Below are 16,621 nucleotides of genomic sequence, written 5' to 3'. Positions count from 1 at the left end.
TGCTCAAAATTCAGTTCTTTTCTAACTTTGCCAAATAGTCAGATTTATACTACTCAGGCCATCTTGCTTTGTGCTAAAGTCTGTGGTAGACTTAACTTATCATAAATATTTGATCTCTAATTGACCTCAGAAAAAGAACATTTATTTTTGCTATGTCTTTATTCTATTTGAAACTGGAATATTTTAAGCTAACTGAAGTACCTGTAAAACTCTTAGAAATATATTATGACATAGATGACTTCTGTTCTTTGTGGTTAAATTCAAGGGTTATTTGATCTGCAGTCATTTGCCTAAGGATGACCTTATTGATATTGCCATATACTGTCGCCACTATTGCCTACTGCCGTTAGCAGCAAAACAAAGAATTGGTCAGTTGGTTATATGGAGAGAAGTGTTTCCTCAACATCACCTCCAACCTTCTACAGACTCAAACACTGAAGTCTTTCAGGAACCTGAAGGAAGATATTTTTTGCTAATTGTTGGCTTGGTAAGTTTACTTTGGTTTCTGTGTGTGCGTTTTGGGGTGGCTTTTTTTTTTTTGGCCATTTACTATCTTAAAATACACAAACAAATATGACAGCTTAAAATTATGAGCATGCCAGATACCAGTATTCAAGAAAATGTTATATGTCCCTTATTCCTTTTCTTTTACATCCATTTAATACTCATGAAGAAATATTAATGAAGCCCAGAATAAGATTTTATCAGGTTCTTAAGATCTTTTGTTCTCATTTCTGTAGTGGTTTTATCCTCTGGTTTGTCTTGGGAAAGAGAGACATGAAAAGAATATAGAATCAGAAAAAACATGTGATTGTAGATAAAAGGACTTCTAATCACTGTGGCTCTTTGAAAGCTACCTTAGGGAATTCCATGTACCAGAAAGTAGTCTTTGATGGTATACCAAGAGAAGGCAATATGAGATTTGTTTTCAAGGATGATCAGGAAGCATTGAGAATAACTAAGAAACTGAGGCAGTTTTTAATAATCATATGATTATACCATGTTTTTCGTACTTATAAATTTATGCATGCACACTACATATAAACATTTTCATGTAGCTAAATCTCTATTAATATTTTTGTCTTATAGAAGCATTATATGTTATGTGTACTATTAGAAGCTGGAGGCTGTGCATCCAAAGCTATTGGGAATCCTGGACCAGATTGTATATATGTGGATCAGGTCAAAACAACTCTTCACCAGCTGGAAGGAATAGATTGTCGCATAAATGAACGGCTAACATCTCCAAGCCCCTGTTTGTCTTGTGCTGACTGGTTCCTTACTGGATCACATGAAAAATTAGATAGTTTGACAACCTCACCTATCCTCAGTAAGCTTCCAGGTACTTCCAAAGTAGCAACCTCTCCAACATGCAGAAGAATTCTTTTTGGTGACTATTCCTTAAAGACATGTAAACCCAGTCCTTCCCAAAGCAGTGGAGGATCTGACAATGATTGTGAAGGTGGAGAAGGTATTCACCTGAGTCCCCACTCTACACCAGATACAGTACGGAAACAACAAAGAGAACCTCGGGGCTCTGATGGTTCAGAAGAAAGTGGGGCCTTGCTTAAGGTGTGTGTTCATTTGAGTGTGTACATTTGGGAGCTACTGTCTTTCCAGTTCTTATTTTATAATTGCAAGAAAATTTTTAATGGCAAATCATTTTTCATTTGATCTAGTGGTTGTTTTGGTTATTGTTAGCAAACCAGTGATTTAGAACCAAAAAAGAGAGGGGCGCCTGGGTGGCTCAGTTGGTTAAGCAGCCGACTTCGGCTCAGGTCATGATCTTGCGGTCCGTGGGTTCGAGCCCCGCGTCGGGCTCTGTGCTGACAGCTCAGAGCCTGGAGCCTGTTTCAGATTCTGTGTCTCCCTCTCTTCTCTGACCCTCCCCTGTTCATGCTTTGTCTCTCCCTGTCTCAAAAATAAATAAAACGTTAAAAAAAATTTTTTTTAGTAAAAGAATAAAAAAAAAATAAAGAACCAAAAAGAGAAAGAAATATCAAGTAATAAAATAGTAGCATCCAGGACAACTGCTTGACACTACTTACAAGTAGGAAAATTCTTTAATCCTTCCTGCTTTCCCTGTTCATCTTTCTTCTGTCACAAGGTTAACAGAGAACATCCTAGTTGTGTGGGATTTTAGATGCCTGATTTAACTAAATAAGCAATAAAATATTCAACAGAAACAGAGAATCAGAAACCTAAAAAAATATATTTATGTAAATATATGTGTATATACATGTTATTCTATAGGTTTTTATAGTTTTTTTTTTGTTTTATTTTGTTTTTATCTGAATCTATAAAGGCTGGTCTCCATTGTCAATAATTTAAAATGTGATTATAAAACAAAGAGAATGTTCATTTTTCAGATTGTTTATTTTTATCCTTTTTCCATGTTTTTGGATACAATAATGTATCCAAATGATCATCAAAGTAATCACCCCGGGAGGTCTTCTACTATTCTAGTGATGCTCTACTTTCAGAACACTTTTGAAACTTGCTTGTCATTTGGATTGTTGGAAGTGATGTCAGACAAGACATGAATAAGGTAGAATCTGAGAAGGGGCACCAATAAAATATGAGATTCTGAGTGTCATGGCATAAATAGCCATAGCTTCCATCTTCTAATTCCAAACAATACAGCAGTCTTAGAGTCTGAAGTGGATATATTTAGAAAATACCCGCATTCGTCCTATATATTCATTATCCCAGTTGGTGAAATTGGTAGGAAACATAGTTTAAGAAGTAGTAGGCTTAAGAAGCCATGAATAACTCTGAAGAGAAATTAAATAATCTCTATAATAGAGCCATTCAACAAATTTGATTGAACACCTATTATGTGCTAAGGGCCATGCTATACAGAAGAAATACAAAGATGGGTAAGACATCCCCTGCCTTTGAGGAGTGCAAAGTCTAGAGAGGGAGACAAGCACATTTACACATAAAATATAACAAAACTTGGGGCACATGGGCAGCTCATTTGATTGGTTTTGGCACAAGTCATGACCCCAGGGTTGTGGGATCAAGCCCCACATTGGGCTCTGTACTGAACATGGATGGAGCTTACTTGAGATTTTCTTTCTCCCTCTGCCCCTCTTCCCCTCTCACACTCTCTTTCTCTCTCTCTAAGATAAAGAAAAGAAAAAAAAAATGAAAAAAAAAGTGTAACAAAACTTGATAGTGGCTCTGGTAGATTTTCAGGAAGAACTATGACATCCTTCTATGACATGGCCCTAGGTCACTGTTAGCGAAGAATAAGCCAGGAGGTATAAGTTAGCCTCAAACATATTTAAAGGAAACATTGCAAAATACTAAATAGTTCTCTTAGAAAGTTTTCAGTTTTTACACTATTTCTGCTGTTTGATTCCATTCTTAGGTGCAAACTGATCTACTTAACTGCATTTTTCAGGTCACTAAACGGAAGTCTGCTCTTCCAAATCCATTTCATTTGGGGAACTTGAAAAAGGACTTTTCAGATAAAGAACTGGAAATATATAACACAATGAAGTAAGAAGCATCCTTGTATTCTTTTTTTAAAAAACGTGTCTTCGAGCAAACTTTACAGTAAGAAAGTACAAATCCATAACATATAGAGATTTAACTCAAAAATGTAATTGTGATATATCTTACATATTAAAGGTAATGTCTATGCTAATTCACTCATGTTTTTCATTATACAATAGGGAACCCGTACTCCTATTATAAGAGATAAAAAAACAGAGTGATGTTTCAAAATGTGAAAGTCCCCTCTTATCTCTTTTCCACAGGTAACCTCCCTTTTGTATGTCTAATTTTTTTATTATAGTATTTACTGTTTTTAGGCTTTGGTGGATGCTGCAGTCTGCTGCACAGATATTCCATAGCCCAGGGTACTCCTTCCAGTGTTTGGGGATAATGGCTGCTAACTACTCACAGCTGAGTCTCTTGTTCTGCTTGGAAGTTTATTGACTCAGCCAAGATGACAATTTCTCCCTAGAAATAGCCCACATCTAAGGACTAATAGATAAGTTGAATACAAAGACTTGGCCTAAATTCGAGACAACTCTAAAAGGCCATCCAATCTCATAGTTCCAAGTGGTATCTGCTGAGATTTTGTTTCAACCGCAGTGTGGTTCAGCTTTTCCCTCTGCTCAATCCTGCTTCCTCCCACACTTGTGGGACTTCCTCCCACAAGTGTTGTTCCCCAGACTTCTCCCTAGTAAACTTCCTTGCTGCATCTCCCTCTGAGTCCGGGGGTAGGAACTGAGCCTATAACACCCATTTTAGGAAAGAAATGAAACCTCAAACTTACATTAAGTAGAAATTCTGAAGTAAAAGGAACGGAGTGAGAAGAGCATGTCTATAATTATTAAAACATAAAATGTCTATAATTATTAAACTCTGTAATTATTAAAATGTAAAATGTTACGTATTCACTTCTTGTGCAACTATTATGTGGTGACGAGCTGTCTGAGCTTTGCCTGATGTTTAATTATGATGTCATGTGTGGGATCAGTTAGTATAACAAACTCCATTGCAACACTTCTATTTGAATAAGCAGACACATAAATCACACAAAAAAAGTTCAGCACTATTACTTTCTTAATCATGAAACATCTTTTTAAAGATTATGAATGTTTATTTTTTTGTTAATGTTTATTTATTTTTTATGTTTATTGATTTATCTTTGAGAGAGAGAGAGAGAGAGGGAGAGACAGAAAGAGAGGGGGAGAAAGAGAATCCCAAGCAGGCTCTACACAGTCAGCATAGAGCTGGACGTAGGGCTCAAACTCACAAACCATGGGATAATGACCTGAGCCGAAATCAAGAGTTGGACGCTTAATCAACTGAACCACCCAGGCACCCCAAAACATTTTATAATAAGTTCAAATATATATGTCACAGAGTTGTCAGAAACGGCTTTTTTTTCCTGACGTTAGAGCAAAAACAAGGTAACTTGTCTGCATAAAATAATGTAATGAGAATCTAATGTGTTAAATTTAATGCCTTCAAAAACTATGGTTAGTTTTTTAATAGTTAAAAATGTTTTTTTAAACAAATCTAAATCAAACCTTTTGTAGAGCTTTGAAATACTTTCCCAAACCCTCGTCTTCTATTTAACAACTACCACTCTGAAATTTTATCACCCCCACATCTTACTTTTTAAATGTGTGTGTGTTATTTTTACCTTATCTCTAGTAAAAGAAAATGTTTTACAAGTTCAGGCTTGAACATAAATTCATATACAATGTAAATCATAGGCTGTCTATTTAAAAAGATCCTACAGAGGTGCCTGGGTGGCTCAGTTGGTTAAGCGTCAGACTCTTGATATTGGCTTAGGTCATGATCTCCGGGTCATGAGGTCGAGCCCTGTCTGGGGCTCCGTGCTGAGCATGGAGTCTGCTTGGGATTCTCTCTCTCCCTTTCCCCCTGCTCCTCTCCCACTCGTACTCTCTCTCTCTCTCTCAAAATAAAAAAATGAAACAATGGGGCGCCTGGGTGGCGCAGTCGGTTAAGCGTCCGACTTCAGCCAGGTCACGATCTCGCGGTCCGTGAGTTCGAGCCCCGCGTCCGGCTCTGTGCTGACTGCTCAGAGCCTGGAGCCTGTTTCCGATTCTGTGTCTCCCTCTCTCTCTGCCCCTCCCCCGTTCATGCTCTGTCTCTCTCTGTCCTAAAAATAAATAAACGTTGAAAAAAAAATTAAAAAAAAAATAAAAAAAATAAAAAAATAAATGAAACATTAAAAAAAATTTTTTTTAAAGATGCTACAGATGCATATTTATTTTCTTTATTGACATGAAAAATGTTCATACTATGTAGTTAATTTTAAAAGTATGAAATAAGCCAGTGTAGATTATCCTAATTTCTGTGTATACACTTTTGTAAAATAAAAATATATAACATATTAAAAATAATATACACAAAGCAGTTCATTTAATAACCAAGTCCTGTACTCTACATTCTAATAATTATTTATTCCATTCAACCCCTATTGTTCCTACTGTAGATCAGGCTCCCATTGTCTTACTTGTTTTACTGCAACAGTCTCCCAACTCCCAGCCTACCATGAATCCATTTTCTGCTGCAGGAGTGACCTTTCTCAATAATAAATGACTTAATCTATGCTTTCACAAATATTTTGTCTTCCCATTGGGCAATTGTTTGATGATTTTTAAACTTGCAGTGTATCCACTGAGTTAATATACTCTGAATGAGTTTATAATTTTCAAGAGCTAAATTTCCTCACTGTGTTGTGGATTTTTTTTTTTTTTGAGAGAGAGAGAAAGTTAAAAAGGACAACAAAAATGTTGATTCTAAACCTCCCTAAAAAGGAATCTTATTAATTTCTCTTTTTAAAGAATTGTTTCTGTTCTGTACCTTTTCTTAATTTTGAAGACCTCTAAAATAAAATGTATGTTTTAATTTATTTTCCTTTTTGAATAATCAAAATTCCTCTCTTCTTGATTATTTGAGTTACTAATTGAAAAAGATCAGCCACCAGTTGAGTTGTTAATGAGCCAGCCACCTTCTAGAAAAGTATGAGAAAAATTTGCAGATGATCTCCTTTCTGGTCTATCCCTGGTCTGAAAAAAGAACCAAAGCCATAAATCACTAATAAGAAGGAGATATTATTCTGATCATGCCTCCTAATTAAGAGTTTAACAGGATTTTAACTAGCATGGATGATCAAAGGCAGTATCCAGGCTAAGAGATGTTACATGCCTTTTCTCTGCCTCTGTTCTTATGGCTGGAAAAAAAATCAACTGAGAGAATGTTTTAAAAATAGACATCAGAATTAGAATGGGGGCAGCTTGAGTGTTTGAAATGCAAATGGAGAATTGCTGTCCATATGTTTAAAGATTGCCCGTCAGAAGTCATCAGTGGAAAGGAAAAAGTAAGGGATAGTGGAGTAAGCTTCAGAGTTAGCTTAGCTCAGCCACTTAGCTGTGTGACCTCAAGCAAGTTAATCTGAGATCTCTGAACACTGGTTTCCTCATGGTTAAAATGAGGTGAGTAATACTATTTAATATCTCACAAGATCATTGTGAGAATTAAGACTAAGGTATTTTAAAGCCCCCCTCCCACCCCAGGCACAGAGAGGGCATTCATTATGTGATACTATTAGTATTTTGTTGTTGCTATCATTGTTATTCTTTAGCTCTTCTTACCATTGGTAGAAATAAATATTATAGATTCTACTGACTTGTCTGAGACCTAAATAGGGGAAGAAAGAATGGAGAAATGAAAATAGTAAGAGAACATGGAAGGAAGATGGTGATGATGAATAGTAGAATACTACCAGTAATTGTCATAGTATTCTAGATTATTAACCCAGTTTTGCAGTCACTAATAATAATTTTATTTTTCTTCAGGATCATCAGTCTGACTGTTATGCTACAAACTTAAATGTGTTCATTTTGTTGGAAGGGGTTCTTGTATGTGGTCCACTCTGGACTGATACCTTATTTATGACTTGTAGGTATCTGGGCCAGACAGGGGCTGAGTTATTTATTACCAACCATGGAAAAAGAAGGGTTTAGCCAATTTGGGTTGTTTAGCAAAGGAATAATTAAGTGGTTTGCAATTGGTGTTTATCCTCACATACCATGTAGTATTTGCCTCCATTAACGAATTGATAATAACCCTAGCTGTACTTTAGTTAAGGAGGAAATGGGAATTAAATATTTGTACTAGTTTCCCTGTCCTAATTACACTCCTAATATTATATTGTAGATAAAAACTTAGGAGTCTATAAACATTCAAAATGAAGGAATATTTTTAAGCTTACTTAAATATTTTTTTTCTTTCTTTTGTTCTTTTCAAGATTGACATCTGGTCCTGAGAACACACTTTTCCACTATGTTGCCTTAGAAACTGTGCAAGGGATCTTTATTACTCCTACCCATGAAGAAGTGGCCCAGCTAAGTGGCTGTATCCACCCTCAACTAATAAAGAATTTCCATCAGTGTTGTCTCTCCATTCGTGCAATTTTCCAACAGACATTGGTAGAAGAGGTAGGATACTGCCATAAGTATACTTTTCTGTTTTGTTCCCAGATCTCTAAATATTATCTCTAAAAGGTCTTTAATCAGTATGCCCAATAATTACAGTTTTTATTTAAAAATTTTGTAACAATCACCCAATCTAACTAGAGCACCCAATCTAACTTGAGTGCCCAAAGGATTATACTCACCATATTTAACTTCAAAGCTTTGTTTTATAATACTGAGTTTGATGTCCTGGATTACTATTTCAGAAAATGGTGGACCTGTGTTCTTCTACAGCAAAGTAGAATATGGTAGTTTGTAATGTAAATTAGCCTCCATATTTGACATTTGTGAGTCAACCATTACTTGCGCAGTAGTATCTACCCGTTGGTAACTCTGATAATTCTTTAAGTATTCCATCAGTAATATAAGGTATTTTGTAATATAATAGGGTAAAATATAGCAGTAGACATAAGACTGTTGTAAATGTTTCAGCCACTTGTTTCATTTCTTGCTTGCTTGCTTGCTTTTTAATCCAGGATGAAGTTTCATTTAATATTATACCTCCGGAAAGTAGTAATGTATATAATTAAAAAATCAATTAGATTATCTTAATGGCAGGGAAAAGTATGTGTTGATTTCTGGAAAAGGATAAACATACAGAAATTCACTTGTCAGTGGTCAAATATCATACAGCCAAAAAAAATTAAAAAATAAAAAACCACAAAACCCTCTCTGAAGATGCTAGTAATGTATACAGCAATATGTGTGTTAAGAATGCTAAGTTTGTGAAGAACTTGGGTTTAAAGTAGAACATTGGACTGGGAATAAGGAATCCTGGACTGAGCCTCAACTCTTCCTATTTCCTTACTGTAAAGTAAGTGGGCTGAATTATGTCTTAGAACTTGTTCAGCAATAAATTCTGTGTCTGATAGGATTTCTTCTTTGAGCTATCAGAAATTAGTATTCAGCAAAATGTTATGTCTGACCATATATCTCTGTGTGCTTTGTGGTCTTACGATCCCCCTTTCCTTGTAACATAACTGGTTGATTCTATAAAGGAATGTCTCATTAATTTATTCATGTAATACTCATGACACAAAATAAATATTACTCATGTAGAGGTCTGTTGTCCCTGTCGGTTGATTGATGAGGTCTCTTTGAGCCAGTTAATTAAAGCTCCATAAGGGTCTTCTCGTCTTATTGTTATATTCCCACCTCTTCACGGGAAGGTCAATTTCACGGATTGGAAGTAAGAGACAGTAAAGCCCTCCTGTGGCCATTCGAACAAGTCCCTATTTAGGGAACAAGTGATTATGCTACCTTTGCACGGTCAGGATACCGCGGCCGTTTAACTAATGTCACCAGGCAGGCACTGCCTCTAATACTAGAAATGCTAGAGGTGATGTTTTTGGTATACAGGCGGGGCTTGTGTTTGCCGAGTTCCTTTTACTTCTTTTAATCTTTCCTTATTTGCATACCTGTGTTGGGTTAACAATTGGTTTGATATTTAGTTTATGGTTAGGTTATATTTATCTTGTCGTTAACTATCAGTGGTTATCCACTCTGATATAAGCTTATGCAAGGAGAAGTATTTCTTGTTACTTATATTAGCATTATTGCTTCTATTGTTGAATAGATTGACCCAGTATTGAGTTAGGAGTTGGTTGCATTTTTTGACATTAAGGTGTTTTGATTGTTGAGCTTGAACACTTTCTTAATTGATGGCTGCTTTTAAGCCAACTATGGTTTATGTTTATGCTTACTCTCTAAGAAAGGCTGTATCCTAGTTCTAAAAAGCTGTACCTTTTTAGATTATATTTTAAACTTACATTAGAATTTTAGGAGGTTTTTGGGGTAAGTTTAAAGTTGAACTAAAATTCTGTTCTGGGTAACCAGCTATCACCAGGCTCGTTAGGCTTTTCACCTCTACCCACAAATCTCACCATTTTGCAACATAGACAAGTTCATCCCGTAAAGATTGTTCATGGGTAGCTCGTCTGGTTTCGGGGGACCTAGCTAAAGTTCTCTTTGTTAGGTTGTTCTAGCTAATTCATTATGCAAAAGGTACAAGGGGTAATCTTTGCTGTGTAGTGCTTTTAATTTTTCTTTCATCTTTCCCTTGCAGTACTCTCTCTATAGCGCCAAGTTAAATTTCTATCTCCTATACTTTTAAGGGTAACTGTTTTATTTTATTGTCTAATGTTAATTGAATTTATGGGTGTTTGGGCTAGCTTTGGCTCAAGATGGTCAGTTTAATATGAAATCTTCTGGGTGTAAGCCAGATGCTTTGTTTAAGCTACATCTTGTTTATCCAAGCACACTTTCCAGTATGCTTACCTTGTTACGACTTGTCTCCTCTTGTGGGTTTAGTGGTTTGAATAGTTTTTTTTTAAGGGTTTTTGTCACTTGAGGAGGGTGACGGGCGGTGTGTGCGTGCTTCATGGCCCAATTCAATTGAGCTCTCTATTCTCAATTTACTACTAAATCCTCCTTTAGTCCTTAGTTTCATAAGGATTTTCGTGGGTATTCTAGTTATAGAAAATGTAGCCCATTGCTTCCCATCTCATGGGCTACACATTGACCTAACTTTTTTCGGTTAAGATACTTGTGCTTACTTTTCTTCCCTTTTTAGGGTTTGCTGAAGATGGCGGTATATAGGCTGATTTAGCAAGAGATGGTGAGGTATATTGGGGTTTATCGATTATAGAACAGGCTCCTCTAGAGGGATATAAAGCACCGCCAAGTCCTTTGAGTTTTAAGCTGTTGCTAGTAGTTCTCTGGTGGATAGTTTTGTTTAGTTAAACTATCTAGGTTTAGGGCTAAGCATAGTGGGGTATCTAATCCCAGTTTGGGTCTTAGCTATCGTGTGGTCGGAGATGTTAAAGTTACTTTCGTGCTGTATTTTTACGTTAATTGTAGCTTTTTACAGCCTAGTTAAGGTTTAACTTTAGTATGAGTTTTTCTCTATAACACGCTTTACACCGTGGGTCTATTAGTTTGGGTTAATCGTATGACCGCGGTGGCTGGCACGAAATTTACCAACCCTTGTTTAATATAGCTTAGTCGAACTTTCATTCATAGCTTAATTTTTATCACTGCTGTATCCCGTGGGGGTGTGGCTGAGCAAGGTGTCATGAGTTAAGTGGTTGTGTGCTTGATACCAGCTCCTTTAGGTCGCTGAGTGACCTCGAGGGCATTTTCACCGGGGTACGGAGGCTTGCATGTGTAATCTTATTAATAACTAATGGAAAGGCCAGGACCAAACCTTTGTGTTTATGGAGTCTGACGACTCATCTAGGCATTTTCAGTGCCTTGCTTTGTATATTTAAGCTACATTAACGGGGAGGAAGTATTGTATTAAGTTGATTAGGTGTGGGAAAAATATTGCTCAATAGGGACGAATTAGAGCTTAGGTTAGTGTATCTATAGATAGCTGCGAACAGAGATATAAATTAGTATTAGTAGTAATAACAGGGATTTGGTGAATTTATAAATGTTGCTTCTTAGGCCTTATATTTAGGTACAGGTTTAGTCTTGTTTTTTGGGTTTGGTAGGACAGTAATAAACGCATATTTTTACTAATAAGGTTAACGGGGGGTAAGGGGGATTTGGTTAAGCTAGTTATTTACTAAATTAAAGTGCATGTGTAATGCATATATGCGTATGTGTAAACGTGAGTGTACGTGTATACGTGTATGCGTGTGTGCGTATACGTGGGTGCATGCGCGCCGTGTCCCGTGAGACGTCAGGAATTGGAGTATATGTCCTGTAACCATTGACTGAATTGCACCTTATTTGTATGCGTGTGGAGACCCCGCATAGAGAATAAGCCCAGCTACAAGATATTTGACTGCATCGAGACCTTGATGGTCATAGCTGAGTCATAGCAAGTTCCCCTCCTAAAAATTAAAAAATACCAAATGCATGACACCACAGTTATGTGTGATCATGGGCTGATTAGTCATTAGTCCATCGAGATGTCCCATTTGAGAGGGTTGAAGGATTGGAGTCAAGAATTTGATGGCCCTGAGGTAAGAACCAGATGCCAGGTATAGTTTCACAATAGAAACCTCCAGGTTAAGATGGGCCCGGTGCGAGAAGAGGTACAAGTTCAGGCAATGGTTGCTGGTTTCTCAAGGCTTGGTGATTAAGCTCTTTCGGACAGTTGAGGTCCATAGAGGATTAGTCCTAGAACTAATATTATGTACGACTATACACTATTATGTCTTATGTAATATAAATATTACGCATAAGCATTTGCGTAAGTACGCTTAGTAATGCAATATATTACAATGCTTAGTAATGTAAATTAGCCTTTTCCATATTACTGAACTATTGAGGTATCTACTATGTACCAGACACTGTTCTGGTGCTGGGGATACAGCAGTGAACAAAGTCCCTTTCTTCATGAAGCTATTACCAGTGGAAGAGTCTACATTGTGTGAAGGGAGGTCTGGGTTCTTGTATTCCAGAAAGATTTACATGAGGATCCGTGTTCAAATAAAGACAGCAAGGAGGAAGGTAGCAAGCATAAAACAGTTTGCTTATTTATTTATTTATTTATTTATTTAAAACAGTTTATTAAGGACAGTACACTGGCAAGGTGGGAGAGTGGGCAGGCCCAGAGGTGGTAGCTGTACCTGGGTTAGGGGTCTCTTTTGTTTTTATGTTTGTGTAGGTTACAGGTCATAGCCGGGACAGTCTCTGGTTAGAAAAGGGAGTTTTGGGCTCTGCAGGGTTCTTGCCACAACTGTCATGGCCATCTTCCTCCTTGGTGGGGAGTGTAGAGGTTGAAACCACAATGTAAATATATTATAATGAAGCTGTAGGTTACCCTGGGGCAGAGGGAGGTGGAAGAGGAGAGCTTTGGCTCTTGGTCTATCAGCTCCTGGGCATTGGATGCCTTAATTTAAGGCCAGGATATTAAAAGCCAACAAGTCAGGATGTGATGCCCTTAGGCTTCTAATGTGTCACCTATTTATCACTGCCTTTGCCTCCTGCTCACGTTTAACTAACTGCCTATTCTACCAAAACCTATATCTAATGGAGAAGACGAATTAATTGGCAAGTCGTATAATATGTCAGGTAGGATAAGTTTAACAGGAATAATAAGATAGGTAATATTTGAACAAAGACCTGAATGAAGTGAAGAAACGATCTGAAGGCAGGGCTTCCAGACAGAGAAAACAAGTACGAGTGCAATTGCAAAGCCACAGAAGTAGGAGTGGCTGAGAATGCTGGAGCCATTGGGGAGGAGGGTGGTAGGAGTTGAGATGGCAAAGGTTAGCAGGGCCAAATCTCACATGGCCTGATATATTTAAGGACTTTGGGGTTGCTCTGAAGGAGATAGGAAGCTCTCAGTTCTGAGCAGAGGAAGGACATGATCCTAAATTTTTGAAAGGATCACTTGAGCTACTACTGTGCCAAGAACAAGCTCTGTAGTGTAGCAAGGGTAGAGGCAGGGACCAGGAATTTCCATTAGGAGGCTATAGAAATTCTCAAAGCAAGATGATAGTGGCTTCTGGATTCTGGATGTATTTTGGAGGGTGAGCCAAAAGGATCTGTTGACAGATTAGGTAAGGATTTTCAGAGAAAGAGAAGAATCAAGGATCACTCCATGATTTTAGCCTGAGCCTTACAAAGAGTCTTTTTTTTTTTTTTCCAAATGAGTCATTCTTTTGCTAATGATTTAATCAATGGGAAATTTAGAGTATGCATGAAAGAAGAGACCACAGGCACCTAGGTAGCTCTGTGGGTTAGGCAGCCATCTCTTGACTTGGGCTCAGGTCATAATCCTATAGTTTGTGAGATTGAGTCCCATGTTGGGTTCCATGCAGACAGCCTGCAGCCTGCTTGGGATTCTCTCTCTCTCTCTCTCTCTCTCTCTCTCTCTGTCCGCCCTTACCCGGCTCATGCATGCGTTCTTGCTTTCTCTCTAAAAAATAAATAAATAAACTTTAAGAAAGGAAGAGACAATACTGTTTTAAGTATATTACAAAATCATCTACTAATTTAGTAACCTATTCATTAGTAATCTCTTTATTAAGCACCTACTATGTACCTGGCCCTGCTGCTTCAAAACATACAAATATGAATATCATATTGTCTCTGCCGTAGCAAAAAGCATATAGTCTACTGGAGAAGACAGATCTATAAACTGCTAATATAATTAATATAAATACTAATAATATAGGGCTATGAGCAAAATGTTTTCTGGGAGATTTCAAGGACACTTTATCTATAAAGTGTTTTTTAGGAAATGGTATTTATACTAAGTATGAAGAAGAATAAAAATTTTCCCACCGATGAGAAGAGTGTCATTCTAGGCACTTAAGTATTAGGATCAGTCAATTCAAATCTCTGTGTGAAAACATTTTAAAGTAACATTAATACCAGTGAATACTAATAATACTTATTTAATTTACAGAAAAAGAAAGCACTAAATGGTGAAGATCATTCAGGTTCTACAAATTCAGTATCTTCTCTTCACCCTGTGAAAGAACATGGTGTGTTGTTTGAATGCTCACCTGAAAAGTGGACAGATCAGAGAAAAACACCACCAGTTATGGCTTACTGGGTAGTAGGGTAAGTGGGGAAAAAAAGTATTTGAAAGTGAAGTAAAATGTTAGAAAAGCAGTAAAAGAGATAAGCATTTTAAGATGTAGGCGTGGACGGGGCGCCTAGGTGGCTCAGTCGGTTAAGTGGCCGACTTCGGCTCAGGTCATGATCTCGCAGTCCGTGAGTTCAAGCCCCGCGTCGGGCTCTGTGCTGACAGCTCAGAGCCTGGAGCCTGTTTCGGATTCTGTGTCTCCCTCTTTCTGACCCTCCCTCATTCATGCTCTGTCTCTCTCTGTCTCAAGAATAAACGTTAAAAAAAAAAACTAAAAAAAAAAAAAAAAAAGATGTAGGCGTGGAATTATTAATCCAACTATAATATTTTTTTTTTTTTTAATTTTTTTTTAATTTTTTTTTTCAACGTTTATTTATTTTTGGGACAGAGAGAGACAGAGCATGAACAGGGGAGGGGCAGAGAGAGAGGGAGGCACAGAATCGGAAACAGGCTCCAGGCTCCGAGCCATCAGCCCAGAGCCTGACGCGGGGCTCGAACTCCCGGACCGCGAGATCGTGACCTGGCTGAAGTCGGACGCTTAACCGACTGCGCCACCCAGGCGCCCCCCAACTATAATATTTTAATAGACTTTAGAATTTTGCTTTATTTACCATCTCCTTAAATTCCTCCCAAGAATTTCTCTTTTTACTCTTTCTTTTTGTTAATGTATTTTTAAATTCAAGTATAATTAACACACAGTGTTATATTAGTTTTAGGCATACAATATAATGATTCAACAATTGTATACATTATTCAGTGTTCATCATGATAAGTGTACTACTCATCCCCTTTACCTATCTCACCCATCTCCCACCCACCTCCCCTCTCTCAACCACCAATTTGTTCTCTGTATTTAAGAGACTGTTTTTCAGTTTGTCTCTTTTTCTTCTTTGTTTTGTTTCTTAAATTCTACATTTAAGTGAAATCATGTGGTATTTGTCTTTCTGACTGTTGTCTTTTTCTATTAAAAAAAGCTGATTTTGTTATCTTATAAAATTATACTACTAATACACTAAAAGATAATGATTCCACAATTTTACTATTTCCTTCTATCCATCCCTACTTCTTTTCTTCCCTGTCTCCTCCTTTCTTTACCTCTTCCTTCTTCTTTCTCCCCACCCCACCCACCAACTACAAGACCCTGCCTGACCTAGCTCCTGCCCACTTGTTTCCATCTATCATTCCTTCTCCGCCCACTGTGCACAGCCACACTGGCATCCGTTGAATCTCGTTCCTGCTAGTCCTTCTGTGTGAAATGTTCTACCTCTTAACCTTTGTATGTCTGGCTCCTTGATATTCAGATCAATGTTGGCCTCAAAAAGAGGATCCATGGGTTTTATTCTCAAGTTAGTTAACATAAAGTGTAGTGTTAGTTTCAGGAGTAGAACCCAATGATTCATCACTTAGATATAACACCCAGTGCTCATCCCAACAAGTTCTCTCCTTGATGCCCATCACGCATTTACCCCACCACCATCAACCCTCAGTTTGCTCTCTGTATTTTGAAGTCTCTTATGGTTTCCCTCCCTCTCAGTTACTGTTTATTTTCTTGTTTGTATATGGTCTTCCTCCCCTTCACTAGAAAATTAGCTTTATGAGGTCAGGAATTGTATCCGTCTTGTCCACTACTGGTGCCTGCAACAGCATTGTACATAGTCACTTGATGAATATGTAACAATTGAGTAAATGGAGTTGTGCTTGGCAAAATGTGGTAGTGGGAGGGTGGTATGGCAAACACGAAGATAAAGTCACAGCTATCAGCAGTCTTACATCTAGAAGAAGAAATACAAAATATGCTCAAACATATATATATATATATATTTATTTATGGATATATAGATTTTTTTTAGATAGATAGAATGAATTAGTTGATACAACCAAACACTATGGGAGTTCTGAGGAAGGGGTGAAAACCTATGTTGGGATTACAAAGAAAGGCTTGTAGATTCCATTTGGCCTAGTTTGAAAATGAATTGGATTTGGATAGAACATTCTAGGAAAAGGATGGGATGAAGAAAGACCGAAACAAGGGAAATCATAA

At 37.4% G+C, this 16,621-nt stretch overlaps 1 protein-coding gene across 1 annotated transcript in view; it reads left to right on the top strand.

The window, feature by feature from the left end:
- INTU (inturned planar cell polarity protein) overlaps positions 1 to 16,621 on the top strand; it is an 89,209-nt gene that overhangs the window by 63,341 nt on the left and 9,247 nt on the right. Inside the window, exons 11-15 of the mRNA XM_030313108.1 lie at positions 266 to 487; positions 1,090 to 1,572; positions 3,410 to 3,507; positions 7,805 to 7,994; positions 14,398 to 14,555. Coding sequence (XP_030168968.1) covers positions 266 to 487; positions 1,090 to 1,572; positions 3,410 to 3,507; positions 7,805 to 7,994; positions 14,398 to 14,555 — 1,151 coding nt within the window. The remainder of the gene's footprint in view (positions 1 to 265; positions 488 to 1,089; positions 1,573 to 3,409; positions 3,508 to 7,804; positions 7,995 to 14,397; positions 14,556 to 16,621) is intronic.

The sequence above is a fragment of the Lynx canadensis genome, chromosome B1 (genome assembly GCF_007474595.2).
Source record: "Lynx canadensis isolate LIC74 chromosome B1, mLynCan4.pri.v2, whole genome shotgun sequence".
Classification (NCBI taxonomy): domain Eukaryota; kingdom Metazoa; phylum Chordata; class Mammalia; order Carnivora; family Felidae; genus Lynx; species Lynx canadensis.
This window is presented reverse-complemented; position numbering and strand designations above follow the sequence as displayed.